This window comes from Lycium ferocissimum, chromosome 7 (assembly GCF_029784015.1).
Source record: "Lycium ferocissimum isolate CSIRO_LF1 chromosome 7, AGI_CSIRO_Lferr_CH_V1, whole genome shotgun sequence".
Taxonomy (NCBI): Eukaryota; Viridiplantae; Streptophyta; class Magnoliopsida; order Solanales; family Solanaceae; genus Lycium; species Lycium ferocissimum.
In genome coordinates this window covers 50,652,719-50,667,575 of record NC_081348.1, presented here as the reverse complement: position 1 = coordinate 50,667,575, position 14,857 = coordinate 50,652,719, and the positions used below count along the sequence as shown (strand labels likewise).

At 33.1% G+C, this 14,857-nt stretch overlaps 2 protein-coding genes across 2 annotated transcripts; one reads left to right on the top strand and one right to left on the bottom strand.

Annotated features, from left to right (window-relative positions):
- LOC132065570 (protein RESTRICTED TEV MOVEMENT 2-like) lies at window positions 1–1,895 on the top strand. Its single transcript, XM_059459013.1, has 2 exons — window positions 1–201; window positions 1,070–1,895. The coding sequence occupies exons 1-2, from the start codon at window positions 87–89 to the stop codon at window positions 1,618–1,620; spliced, it is 666 nt and encodes a 221-aa protein (XP_059314996.1). The 5' UTR covers window positions 1–86; the 3' UTR covers window positions 1,621–1,895.
- A 1,655-nt stretch (window positions 1,896–3,550) lies between these two features.
- LOC132062954 (uncharacterized) lies at window positions 3,551–5,591 on the bottom strand. The gene is made up of 3 exons (XM_059455412.1): window positions 5,358–5,591; window positions 4,922–5,246; window positions 3,551–3,888 (listed from the first exon to the last, which is right to left on the bottom strand). Exons 2-3 carry the CDS (start codon window positions 5,147–5,149, stop codon window positions 3,763–3,765), a joined length of 354 nt encoding a protein of 117 aa, XP_059311395.1. The 5' UTR covers window positions 5,150–5,246; window positions 5,358–5,591; the 3' UTR covers window positions 3,551–3,762.
- Window positions 5,592–14,857: the final 9,266 nt, after the last annotated feature.

The window sequence follows — 14,857 nt, the reverse complement described above, 5'->3', positions numbered from 1 at the left end:
TCTGTACCAACAACTCAAAAAACAAGAACAAAGCTTAAAACAAGAGATTACAAATTCCCATATTAGCAAAAGAAACAGAGAAAACAATGAACTCAAAGGGAGCTGCAGCTGCTGGAGCAACTCAGGTTTATGAAGATTTTGTGCCAACTACAGAGTTGGTGCAAGAACAAGACTCTGACACTCTTCTCCTTCATCTCACAGGTAATCTTCTTTTACTGTTTCTTCGTTCGAGGGAATGGGTTGTCGTCTCCTTATATCGTGTTTTGAGCGATTTTCGCCTCGTGAGTTAGCTTTTGAGGTCGAGTCATACTTGAGATCCATTTCCTTGATAGTTTCCTGTCGTTGTGAGCTTTGTTGCTCGAACTTTCTAAAACATGTCGTGGTACTTGTGTTGCATCCTCAAAAAATGCTCTACTTTTGGAGGATTCGACATGTATTAATTATCGACATTTTTGAATAGTACGAGCAACATAGGTTGTAACTTATGCTTGGATTTCACCCAGTGGGAAAGTTTATATGACTTTAGGATATGAAAATAATAGTGTTAACTCTCTAAAATTAGATTCTAAAGAAATGAGAATTATATAGTCTTTTCTTTGTGTAATATTTCGAAAAAAAAAGAAGAAGGAACACAGATACTTTATGCTATGTCGCCCTAACTTTTCACAAATGTTACCGCACCCATGTTGGATCCTAAAAAAATGCACTATTTTTGGAGGATTTGACACAGGTGCTGGAACATTTTTGAAGAGTTAACATAGACTTTGTGTCCTCAGCACGATGTCATTATTTTCATGGGAACCCCATACAAGATCAGGTGTCATAATAGGATGGAAATGTCACATGTTGCTATGTTTCTTGGACCCTCCAAATATGTTGCTGCACCCGTTTCGGATCCTCCAAAAACGCACAACTTTTGGAGGATTTGACACAACTTTTGGAGGATCAGACAAATTTTGAAGACATTTTGAAGAATGCGACATTTCAGAGTAGCTTATTTTATGGCCCTTTGTTACATTCATTTTCATGTTTGATAATTTGTTGTACAAAACACATTGACATTCTACAGGTTTCAAAAAGGAACAAGTGAGGGTTCAACTGACCAGAACAGGAATTCTGAAGATTAGTGGACAAAGGCCAGTTGTTGGGCAGAACAAATCGCTTAGGTTCCAGAAAGACTTCCCTGTTTCAGAAAATTGCGACAAAACGAAAATCAGTGCAAAGTTTGAAAATGGCATTCTTTATGTTAAACAACCAAAACTGATAACTTCATCAGAGAAAAAGGATCAGGAACCGGCAACCGCCAATGCTCAACAGCCCAAAAAACCAGCAGACAAGCCACAACCTCAAAAGAAAGACGAAGAACAAGCAAAAGGCGAAAAAACTCCAACACCATCACCAACACCAACACCAAGAGAAAAAGTGCCTAAGCAGCAGACTAATGCTGACAAGCCAGAAAAAGAAGAACCAAACACAAAAGAAGCTAAAGGTCTCCCCGAACAAACACCTGCTGAGAAAACCGGTACTAATAGACCGAGTTATGAGAGTAAACTTGAAAATAATGCAATGATAGGAACTGCAACTGCTCCGGCGGAGAAGCTGAAAATGCCAGAAAAGTGATGAACATGACTCTGATTGCTCTTTTGGTTCTTGGAGTTGGCCTATATATTAGCAATATGATGAAGTCTAACAATTACAAAGCTGAAGAATGAAGCGTTTCATCCAGTGATTAAAACTAAAAGTTGTGATATTTGTATTTCTCCCAGCTCATGTGTGTGAATGAAGACCTCACTGACTGCTACTCCCTTTTTCTCGTTGCATTGCTGAAATTGTGTACATGAAACATTAGTTTCGAATTTGAAAAAATCCATACTTATAAAATAAGACTTATACTACTGTATGTCTATTGTGTGCTTATTATTAACAAGAAAGCAAAACAAACTGAATTCATGTCCTACGAAAAGAGTAAATCCAAGATCAAGCAGATAGATTATTGGCATAATACATAAATAGACACCTTAACTTGGCCTCAACTGGCAATTAAACACTCCAACTTTGAGAATGCACATCTAGACACCTCAACTCGTCCCAACTGTGTCACATGGACACTGGATGCTGACGTGGCACATAAATTTTGGAGGTGTCTAGATAATCATTTTGTAAGTTGGAGTGTTCAACTGACACAGTGGAGACGAGTTAAGGTGTCTAAATTATCATTTTGTAAGTTGGAGTTTTCAACTTACAGTAGAGGCTAAGTTTAAGTGTCTATCTACGTATTAAAGGGAAAATATGATCAATGAAGAGATATATTTGTATTTGACGACTAACTATCACGCCATGATGCAGGCTAAACAAGACATTCTTTAGGCATAACATTCAGTAAAATAAGAAATTGTGAGAAGATAATACCTGCATGAGCATCAGGAAGATGTGTTGCAGTTTAGGACAGTGAACACAATAGAAAAATCACATTACAATGCAAGTCCTTCCTAACCATCCTCTCAATCTCCTGCGACAATGGCCCTTCCATCAACAAGCTGATTTATCACGAATGAGGCAATGACAACCGCCGAGGCATGCATGTTGATGACTGTCCGTAAGATGTTCAACCCCGCAATTGTGCTCACTGACGTACTTGGAGATACGAAACCTATCCGTGCTATCATTTCTCATTGCCTGCAACATCCGGTCACAATTAGGAGATATGCAATCCACCCTATATAATTTTGTACAACTCCTAGTCGTTTAAAAACTGAAAGGCTTCCTCACCCAAGCTAGCTTCAGTGCAACCATTAACTCTTGCTTGTTATCAAATGTTTTCCCATGATAAAAGCTAGTTCCATCAGGATAGCTGTGGCTGGCATGTGATCCAGTATCCTGCCCAACAACAGCAGGATGCTCATCGTCATCATTTGGAGGAGCATCCATATCCATTGGACCCCATTTTGCATTATATTTTCATCGACTGACGATTATGGTGGATACGCTAGATAAAGGACAGTAAAGCTAATCAATTTTTGATAAATTCTCACAATATTGAGCACGTCAAGATATCCTCTCCTAACTCCACCCTACATCCATACCAGCTAATGGGTTGAAATGAAATATTGAGAATTCATACTCTCTCTGTCCCGTATTAGTTGTCATGTTTCGCTTTTGAGAGTCTATTGGACTAATTTTTGGAGCTAAATTAGATTAGATTAATTCAATGTTTTAAAATTACAACTTATATATTCAAAAACTACACCAAAAGCACTACTCCCTCCGGATAAAAAAGAGTGTTCAGTTAGCCATTTGCACACCCCTTAAGAAAATACTAACTCCTAGAAAAAAAAAAGTAATTCGAATAAACTGCCCCTAATTAAATAGGTTTTTTACCCAAGAAAAAAAAAGCTAAGTGGACGCTCATTTTGATGCGGAGGGAGTATAAGTTACAATTCTCATATCCATAACGGTGAAAAAGATATACAATCTTAAATGTTGGTCAAAGTTTGACTCCTGAAAAATGATTAAGGGAGTATAAAAATCTCACCTAAAAGCTTAAATTGTTGAAGAGTATATTATTTATTTATTTCTTCAGAATTCCATATTTCAAATCATGCAATTTTTGCTCCCTATAGTCACAGCACAAAAGCTGTAGAGAAAAATGATGGATACATAGTAGATAAACAATAACCAAAAAATCAGATTGCAGACAGTTTTGCATGGAGGAAAAAATGACAAGCACATGGGACATGCAATGAAGCATATAAACGCGCACACTTACAAAGTTTGGTCTCCGGTATCAATTGAATATTCATCCAAATTGTCACTAGTTGAAAGCACCACAGGAAAGTCCAAATTCCTGGTATGGTTTGCATATCTAAGTTGCATGCCTTGCAGAGATATCTGGGAAATAGAAATCTTATGTAACACATGAAAAGGTTAAAAGGGGGAATAAAAGATTAACCTTGTTTTACTTCTATAACGTAATAGAAGGTGAGAAACGAGCATTACTGTGAAAAAAGTTGTTCTAATTGTCCAGATTACTTGATGCATCATAAAAATATCAAAGGATTTTGTTCAACAAGGCATATGTATCAAACTCTTATTCAGTACTCTACAGACGCAGCAATGGCACCTCTAAAAGTTAACTTCAGGAAAGTGTAATCAAATTCATATATTTTCTTGACATTAAAAGACAAATATAGGAGAAGAAGTGAGATATTTAAAACTAAGAATACGCTAGATAAAGGACAGAAATACATATGAGACATTGGTTCTTACCACCAAAGACAAATCTTGTTGTCATCTAATTCATTTCTCACCTATTATTACATTAGAAAAAGATACGTGAGGAAAAAGGAGATGTAACACTACATTAGAAAAAGATACGTGAGGAAAAAGGAGATGTAACACTTATGCTGAGGTTTGTCAAGACCTTTTACTGGATCTCTAATGTTCACTTTTTTCCATCCATGGAAGCAGGACTTTGAAATTAGAAAATCTTTAACAGGATAAACAATCACATAAAGATCATAGTTTCTAAGGGGCTCTTTGGTTGGAGGGATTAAGTGGATTATCCCGGTATAAAATTTGGGATTAAATATATCATGTGTTTGATTGAGAGTATCAGCTAAAACCAGGATAAATTTTATACCACAAACAAAAATCATGGGATTATCTATCCCAGATAATCCTAGTTACGATCCCAGGATAACCTTGTTTGAACCAAACGACCCTAATAGACAAACAGCACAAGCAATTAGCATTTATACAACATATCCTAGTTATCCTGGAAAATTATTTCATGGAACCAACAGCTGCAGAAACAGGAAGACAGGAAACATATTTCATGGTTCTACAGCTGTAGATACAGGATGACAGCAAAAACTCTATAAGCAAGAAAAATTTGAAACTGTGGCCTCTGAAATGAAATTACCTCCCGAAATCTGAATTCTGATTTAGTGAAAACGTTGTCAATTTTCTCCAGCATCCTTTGGTAATAACTGTTTCTTGAAACTACCATTGTCTCAATAGCTCCTTTCTCAAATAACAAGGAAGATCTGAAGCTTGGGAATTCACTTGAAAATCCATGGATTCCAGGAAGGAACTCTTCATGAATACCATTAAATGGTCCAAAAGTATTACAGAACTCAAGTAACTTCATTATTATTTGAAGCTGTTGACATGACTCCAAAGTAACCTGCTCGGAAAAGGGGAAGCAAACACTCCTCCAAAAATGAAGGTAAAACTCCCTCTCTCACCTGAGATATTGAGTCGCAGAAAAAACATGACTCCAAAGTATACATAATAAGCATATTAGCATTGAAAAGAGATTAGAACTCCAAATTCTAGGCATTGACAGACAGCATTACCCTAACACTTGCTAATGGGAAGTCATTAGAGATTCCAATGTTACCCGGCTCATGATCAGGTTGCTCTTTCACATTTTCCACGATGAACTCTTTAAAAGGATCAGTAATGCTACCTTCCAAAATCCACGATCTAATAAATCCACAGTAGGGTTCGCATGAACGTAGAAGCAGGAACTTCAGGAGAGCACAATGAGCTGGATTAGCCACCTAGCCACAAAAATCCAAGCACTACCAATAATAAGCACAAGAGACACCTTAGTTAATCTCTTAAACAAAAAGTTCAGATCCATAAAATCCAACACCTTGCACCCAAAATGTAACTTTTTCCACAATGGCTAAAGAAGAAACACTTAGGACTACACATATTATTGTAATAACAAAAATTAGTGACTATAGCATTCAGACTATATCAAAAGTTGCAGTGTAATACCTAAAGTTACATAAGTTCCATTAAGAATGCCAAAATTTTCTTTCCTACTTACAAACATCTCTTAGAAGAATCATACTATCCATTTTAGATATTTCGGTAGCAATTCCAGGTGGTAACATCAATTAGGTGTTTTCACAAAATGTGAAAATAGGTTCACTTTCACTCTAGCCTCAGTTAAGTATATGGACATGTCTCCTTCCCATGCATCTGTTTTGTTATATCTACTAATAACTAGCTGCTTTCCTCCTCAGATACAGAAAGAAAAGAAATATCCATCATGTAATCCATGAAGCATTTACATCAAGGTGATAATCAAATACCATGTGTGACTTGCTAATGTGCACAATCTAAATCTTTATGAAACAGCAAAGTACCAGATCAAACACATACAGTTGATGTGCAAAACCGAATTATGAATCCAATTTTAAGAATGCCAAAAAGTAGAACAGTAACTAAATGAACTGCTTCTATATAATGCTACAAAGAACTCAAAAACATTGTGATAAAATTTAAGTAAAGTATGTGTCAAATTTGCTCTAGACGAAAGGCAAGAAAGAAAGGATGTCTACTACTAATAAGGGACGGTAAGAAAGAGAGGTGGGTGACTAGCTTCCGCTCCATGCTTTATATTTTGCAGTAGGATTGACTGCTCCAAAATCCAAACTTTTCAATCAAGCAATTAAAAAATGTGAAATGTGATTCAGTTTATGAAGAGTACCTTAAAAGAGTTACTTTTATAGCCTAGTTTTGTGCTACTTTTTGCTGTCTAGGGCGCTCGCTTTCCTCATACGTCCTAGGTCTGTGACTGATGTACAGGGCTTTTTGTTGCTTGGCTGCTGAGCATATTTCACCTATTAAAAACAGTTTGTTTCAACTTGCAAGGACTTAATTTGCAAGGTTAATTGAGAAATGGAGATTCAAATTCACTTACAAGATTATTGTTTGCTACATCTGTTATTATTTCAATTACTTTTAAAGCCAAACCTAAGGGGACGTTGGGAATTTGTTACAATAACTAATATGGCACTAAACAGAACGGTAAACTTTGTTTCCTCTTACAGATTGGATCTTCCTAACTCCTAAGTTCTAAAGTTGCAATGGCTGTAATTAATACATGTTTTAATTGCAACAGTTTAAACTTTAGTGGCTAAGTGTGACTTTTACATAGTTTGCTGCTTTCTAATTCAATTCACCTTTTCTTGTTAATTAAATGAGAAAATGGGAGTGGCAATTTACCAGTTTGAGCACATAACATACAACCTATGAAACTGCTTAATACTTGTGTATTGCTGGGACAGGGTTTGTTGGGTCACGTTCTTTGAATTTTTATTGTTTTCTTTAATTCTCAAGTTTGAACTTTTTCTTGGGACAAGAAAGTTGCATCATCTATTCAAAAACTATCTGCGTTATTTTGTTTTGATTCAGCTGATAGATCCTTCCATCATATCCCAAGTTTGTGGACACGGACTTCAAGCACACTTGCCTTGGGAAATCTACTTAAATCCATTGGGCATTTTGGTTGCATAGTGTTCCTTCTTTACAAATTCGTCAATCATTTTACATGTTGAAGTCTAGATGAAAATGAGGATGAAGTTCAAAAGTATGACGCCGGTGATGGTGTGGGACGCCGAATGAGCAATCACACACTTGTTAATCAGGCCTCTGCAGTTTCTGTGGCAAAAATTTTAGATGGTTATACCTCCGCCTTGAATACACTATATGCTTCTGTCAACTTGAGGCGTGGCTTAAAGGCTGAAGAGAGTGGAGGCTGTTTTACTAGTGTTGGGCATGGTGAAAGTTTGGTTTCTAGAGGCTTATCTGCACTCTGCAGGACTAAGAACTCAGATGGATGTCTTTCTTGGTAATTGCTGCAATATGAGTGATCTAGCTTTTAGATATTCAGAATTATCTCTTGAAGAAATAAGTGCCAAAGCATTCTTAGAGTTTAATAATTTCCCCAGAAGTAGTGCCAAAAAAGTATGCATTTCTTCTTCCTCTTCAAAATATCATGATCTATTTGATGCTGATCTATTCAAAATTAGTCCATACATCGAAAAACAAAAGAGAAGTGTAGACAAGGCTCTATAAACAGGAAGCAGAATTTTGGAGCTAAATGACAGCCAAACTTTTTTTTTCAATTTCAATTTGGCACCACAGGATGCAATCGTATCACCCTTCCTCCATCACATTCCACCATAACTCAAAATGGTCCTTACAGAAACAGCAAAGAAGCACATAATTCAATTGAAAATCGAGGAAAAATGGAAAAACTCAAATACCATAGCCCAAAAAAATGCTATAACAATACAGTAGTATAAAACAACACCCCAACCAGCTGTACAACACACAATTAATCTTGTACATTGCCGCTTGAATTTCTCATACGTATTGACAGAAAAGGAACAGCTTCTAGGACAAAAAGTCAAAATGGTCCATACAGAAAAAGCAAAGAAGCACATAATTCAATTGAAAATAGAGGAAAAATGGAAAATCTAAGATAACATTGCCCAAAAATGTTATAGCAATACATAAATATAAAACAACATCCCACCAGCAAGGGCGGAGCCAAGTGCGAGCAAAACCCTCTTCGGCAGAAAATTACACTATATATACAAGGTTAAAATTATTTGTTATGTATATATATAGCTTATTCGTATGTTTAGTTCTTCATATTTTGAACCCCCTTAGTGAAAATCCTGGCTCCGCCACTACCCACCAACTACACAACACGCAATTCATCTTGTACATTGCCCATATCCAAATATCATCCATATAACAAAAAAGAAAGAAACAAACTTTAACACAAAAGATGAAACGGATCCTTGCAGAAACAGCATTTAAGCACACAATATAATTGGAAATCAAGGAAAAGTGGAAAATCTAAAAATACCATAGCCCGAAAAAATGCTATAGGAATACAATAAAACAACAGCCCACCAGCTATGCAACACATAATTAATCTTCTACATTGCCAATACACAAATATCATGGATATAACAAAAAGGAGGGCAAAAATAGTACTGGCAGAAGCAGCATTTAAGCACATAATTCAATTGAAACAACAAAAACAAACATTTTAGATGGTGATCCCACAAGTAAGGACATAATTCAATTGAAAATCCAGGAAAAATGGAAAGTTTCAAAGAACATGTCCCAAAAAATGCTACACCCTCCGTCCCAATTTATATGAGGGTTGACCTATTTGGAAAGTCAAACGGCTCTTTATTTGACTCAATTTCAAACATAGATTTTTCGAGTATATTATAATAAAATTTACATATTTGAAAACTACATAAAAAAGTACTATAGGTCTGCATAATTAATAATTCACAATATATGAAAAGAGACGGAGAAAATCATAGTCAAAGAAAAAACTCTTTTTGACTCCCCAAATAGGTCAACCCCTTGTATAGGTAACATTTAATCATGACTATAAAACAACACCCCACCAGTTGCACAACACGCAATTAATCATGTACATCGCCAATATGCAAATGAGAAAATTTCAGAAATATACAAGTTGGTCATTTACATTGCACAAAAAATAGCCCAAAACTTACATTAAGAAAAATAGCCCAAAATATACAAACATATACAGACACTTATACCAACATATACAAACATATATATACACACAGAGAGAGAGAGAGAGAGCGTGCAAGAGAGAGAAAAGTTTGGGTCATTTTTTGTAAGAACTAAAAAAATGGGACAATTTTGGTAGCATTGTTGCCCCAATGAACATACAGTGTAATTTTCTCTATGCAAATATCATCCATATAAAAAATAAAAACAACAATTTAACACGAAAAATGACAAGGGTCCCTACAGAAACACATAATTCAATTGAAAATTAAGTAAAAATGGAAAATTTTCAAAGAACAACACCCCAAGCAGTAGTACAACACGCAATTAATCTAGTACATTACCAATTTGCAAAAATCATCAATACAACAAAAAGAAGCAAAAAAAAAAAAAAGTTTTTAACACAAATGATGATGGGGCCAAAGAGAAAAAAAGAGGAAATATATGGGTAGAAAGAAATAATTTATTTATTTTTTAAAGTATTTGGGACATTTTCCCTCCAATTTTGAAGATAATTAGCCCGGCTTAAGTGGTCATAAGAGACCATTTCCTCGTTTCGAACACAAGAATTAGTGATAGATTACGCACACAATTTAAATTTGTGACTTATAGGTCATACAGAGAGTATATGTTGTTGTATTCATAAAGTGAGATGACATATACATATCTATAAACTATAATTTGTGTTGGTTTCGTGCAATTATACATAATTATACAAAGCATATACATTTTATATAAAGAGTATATGTAATGTTTAGATATAGCTATACAGAACAAATATATTACCGGTGAGCTGCAACGGTTGCAAACTATAGAACAAATATATTATCGGTGACCTGCAACGGCTGCAAACTAGATGTGTGGACTGTATTTATGGATTATTTCCCTTTTTGAAATAGCTCATTGTTTTGTATTTTATTTGTCTAAAATGATCAAATTCTATGAAGTCTCATTTTAAATATATACCAATAATGTGAAAAAGTTTACGTCATAAATATAATTAACATTTTACTATTATATATAAGAGAGGATCCCAAATTTTTGTAATCCTTACAAAATTTTTAATCCTATGGTGTTCCTACACATGGCTTTGTTTTGTCTTTTTCTTGCCTATTATTATTTTTTGGATTCATTCTTTATCTTAAGTCAATTTTTATGTGGGCATATATAATTGGTGTATATTTTGCTACTATATATAAGGGAGGATCCCAAACTTTTATAGTCCTCAAGGATTTTAATCCAATGGTGTTGCTATCCATGGCTTTGTTTTGTCTTTTCCTTGCCTATTATCAATTTTAAACTGACTCATTCTTTATCTTAAGTAAATTTTTATGTGTTACATAAGATATGTAATTGGTGTATATTGAATTGTAATAACTTTTTGTGAATCTTTTCTTGCTCTTTACTTCCTTCGGTTCATATTATATGGTATTCTTAGCTTTTATATTTAATTCGAATATTTTTTTTTATATATAATTGAGAAGGTACTAATAGTTTTTGATACAAAAATTTCCATTATTTAGATAAATGAATTTTTACATAACCAAAAAATTGTAACTATATATAAGGGAGGATGCAATCTGTAGTTCTCACAAGAATTTTAACCCTATAGTGTTGCTAGACATGGCTTTGTTTCTTCTTTTCCTAGAATATCCTCATTTTTTTTTTGACTCATTCTTTATCTTAAATCAATTTTTATGTGGGCCTATATAATTGGTGGATATTGAATTTTAGTGCAGTAACTTTTTGTGAATCTTTTCTTTTTCTTTATACCAAATTTTTCGTTATTTAGATAAGTGAATTTTTACATAACCAAAAGATCATATTAAGTAGGTACTATTTAATTAAGATATAGTAGTTAAATGCTTCTTAATTTCTAGCCCAATACCATATAATATGAACTGAAAGGATTATTAAATTACCTTTTACATTGTTTGTTATTATACATATTTGCAAAATATAGGCAATTATGGAGCCACATTATTGTTTTGAACTGGAGATTTACTAGATCTTACTAATTACTCTTGCCCCCGTATTAATTTATGTGACATTTTTCATCTTCCCGGAATTAATTTGACTAAATCATAAAGCTAAATTGAATTAGATCAACTTAATATTTTAAAATTAAAATTTAGATATTAAAATTATAGAGCCGCATTATCGTTTTGAACTGGAGATTAACTAGATCTTACTAATTACTCTTGCCCCCGTATTAATCTATGTGACATTTTTCATCTTCCTGGAATTAATTTGACTAAATTATAAAGCTAAATTGAATTAGATCAACTTAATATTTTAAAATTAAAATTTAGATATTAAAATTACAAAAAGTACTATAAATTGCAATTTTAACTTAGAATTAATATTTTTAAGCATAAACTATATTGAAGAACTAAATTGATTCTTGGCGTTCATTTAATGAAACTAATTCTTTTCTTCCACAACATTTAGCTAGCACAAACTATTGTTACATGAAATATTATGAGTAAAATTAAAAATTATAAATACCAAAAAAAATCTACTTCTATCTATGATTACAAAATTATATGCTCATGGATTCATAAGTATGTCAATATTTTTCAATTTATGATTTTCACCGAGTTGTAATTATTTTACATAATTAAAATATGTTACTTTACAGACTAAATTTGAGGGCCTATTTATGTATTATGCCTAGAGTCTACTGAACATCTTTGATAATTTACGGTTACGGTAAGTAACTTAATATGCAATATCAGTACGTATAACTTAAGCACATATTATTAGAGAAATACACTCTTACTTTATATGCCAAAGTGGGAAATCATCGAGCATTGTTCTTTCTTTTACTTTTTCATTAATTTAAATCCCATTAGCTGGCTGATTTAGAACCATTGTGATCAACTTTACAAGATTTTTTATTATTTTATTACGATAAAGAGAATGAATTAAATGTACTTTTATAAAGAGAACTAGAACAATAATGGAAGGAGAGAAGAAATGAGAAACCCCAGACTAAAAATTATTCCAAGATTTCTCATACCAAAGAATATATTCTTGAAGAAACTTCTCTACGTAGACAAAGGTTGTCCCTAACAAAAGCTTTCTTCAAAAAATTTAAAAAACGTAACTCAACAGGAATTAACATATTTGAAAATTATATTTAATGAATAAATTTTAAGTTCACCGATGGGGAATGAGGAAAAGAAAATGTCAGTAAGAAAATTGGAGCTATCTGACTAGATTTAATCAATACTTTTGATAAATAATATATCTTTGATCATAACAAATGTTCGATTACATGACAAGGAACTCCATAAACTACAAATACATATTAAGTACACCATTACGTATAATCTCTTTTAAGAAATTAGCATTGAAGTCCATAAAATCTCGGTAAATTCTAATTTTGGTCCTTATGATTATTGGTTAAGCACATTTATCCTTTAAGGAATTGATATGGACATTTTTGATCCCTCTAATTGTAAATCTTCACAAATTTAACGACTTATGAGGTGCTAAGCCATTCAATTATTGATGTGTTATGTTAATTTTTTCTTTTTTACTATTATCCATATTTCAAGGAAATATAATTCTAAAATAGTCTAAATATGACATACTTGCTTTATAAAGGGTTAGATGTGCTTCCTTAAATATTGTAAGAACCAAAACAAGAATTTACCAATAACCGAGGACCAAAAGTGCAATTATAAAAAAACCATAATTAAATCACTAGTTAAATAATTAAGACATGTGGGTTAATTTCAAATTTTTTTTTTTTATTAACTAGTATAGTAACCGTGTGCTGCGCGGAAAATGTTAGAATTTTTTTTTTTTGTAAGAAAGTGTTACTTCCTCCGTTTCAAAATGTTTGTCTTATTTTTCTTTTTAATATGTTTAAAGAATGATGTCTCTTTCCTTTTCAAACAACTCTTTAATTATAACTTTCCACATGACATGTTTAAAACCACAAGATTAAAGGACATTTTGGCATATTATACTCATGTTTTATTAAAGACCACAAGATTGATAAATCTTATTTACTTTCTTAAACTTCGTGCCAAGACAAAACCAGACAAATATTTTGAAACGGTGGGAGTACCTCACTTGCTTTGATCATGTTTAATTTTTTATTATTTAATCAAATCTTAAATTGTTCGTAATATCATGTGGTATGTGCAAATAAGATTTAGAGGTTGGTAACATAAAATTTGTCAACAACTGATTTTATAAGCTATTCACACATGCCAGAAGCACATTGTATTACATTTTTGGTAATATAATAATTAATAAACACGATGAATGCCTTTTTTGGCATAAAAATATATCCTTTAATACTTCATACTAAGAATTAAAAGATCAAACGAAACCGAAACATCACCGCAACATAGAATAATTTCGCTAAGTAAAAATAAAATTATAATTCATCTTGCGTCATTTACTATGAGCATTTACATTATACCCAATACATTTTTTCATTTCATTTGTGCTTGAATATCTTTTCGGTAATCATTAACTTTTGTTGTTAACAACTACTTAAAAACAGGACATGAATTTCCAACCCTCTTTTCAGTTTCCTTCAATGCATTCCCGTGGTTATAATCAACTGCAGAGAGTAAAATGAGGGTACATCAAAATTGAGTGAAAATTAATTTTAAAAAAATTCGAGCTCTGTCATTCAAAAATTTTAAACCTCAACAACCCATTATTGAAAAAGTCCATATGATTAGCAAAATTCAGTAAAGTTTGAAATTTCAACCAATTCAAATGTCCAGAAAAGTCATGGCAAAAAAGAAAATATAATCTTTTTCCTCTCTATATTCAGTTACATGTTGCTTTGTTTGAGTAGATGGTAAATTAAAAAACATATTATATTCTTTTATTGAAACAAAGCTATTCATTTACCATCAGCCTGCTTTCCTCTGAAATAAATCATTATCTGTTGTAAAATCATTCTAAAAGAGTTGGTACAATACATCAAAAGATGAAGCAAGAACAACAAAGAGATAAAGAGAGACAAGAGATGAGAGCTTTCTTATTCATCCAAGTAAGTTCAAGTGTGTACAATATGAATCCCTATGCCTCTATTTATAGTGGTGCATAGAGGCATATAAAAGGGTAGATATAAATATGACATTCAACATATGAGAATGTGGGGAAGATCATGGGTGAAGTGGGAGATATTACATTGAACCTTTGAGATCATGGAGGAAGTGGGAATTTATTTCTAGAGTGGTGGACATCCACACTTATTATTTCATAACACTCGCCCTTGGATGTCCATGTCTTAATAGATGATGTGCCTCGCTAAAACCTTACTAGGAAAAACCTAGTGGGAAAAAATCCTAGTGAAGGAAAAAGAGTACACACATCTCGTAATACGCATTGCTAGCTGCCTCATTAAAAACCTTGCCAGGAAAACCCGGTGGGACAAAATCTCAGCTAAGGGAAAAAGAGTACAATGCGTATTATACTCCCCCTAATTAAAGTATCACTTAATTCTTGGAGA

What these genes read in the sequence shown, in the direction of transcription:
- LOC132065570 (XM_059459013.1), top strand. Translation starts at nt 87, where the DNA reads ATGAACTCAAAGGGAGCTGCAGCTGCTGGAGCAACTCAGGTTTATGAA. An exon ending in TCTTCTCCTTCATCTCACAG is followed by an intron (nt 202 to 1,069) that starts GTAATCTTCTTT and finishes GACATTCTACAG; the next exon opens with GTTTCAAAAAGGAACAAGTG.
- LOC132062954 (XM_059455412.1), bottom strand. Translation starts at nt 5,149, where the DNA reads ATGAAGTTACTTGAGTTCTGTAATACTTTTGGACCATTTAATGGTATT. An exon ending in CAGAATTCAGATTTCGGGAG is followed by an intron (nt 3,889 to 4,921) that starts GTAATTTCATTT and finishes TCTATTTCCCAG; the next exon opens with ATATCTCTGCAAGGCATGCA.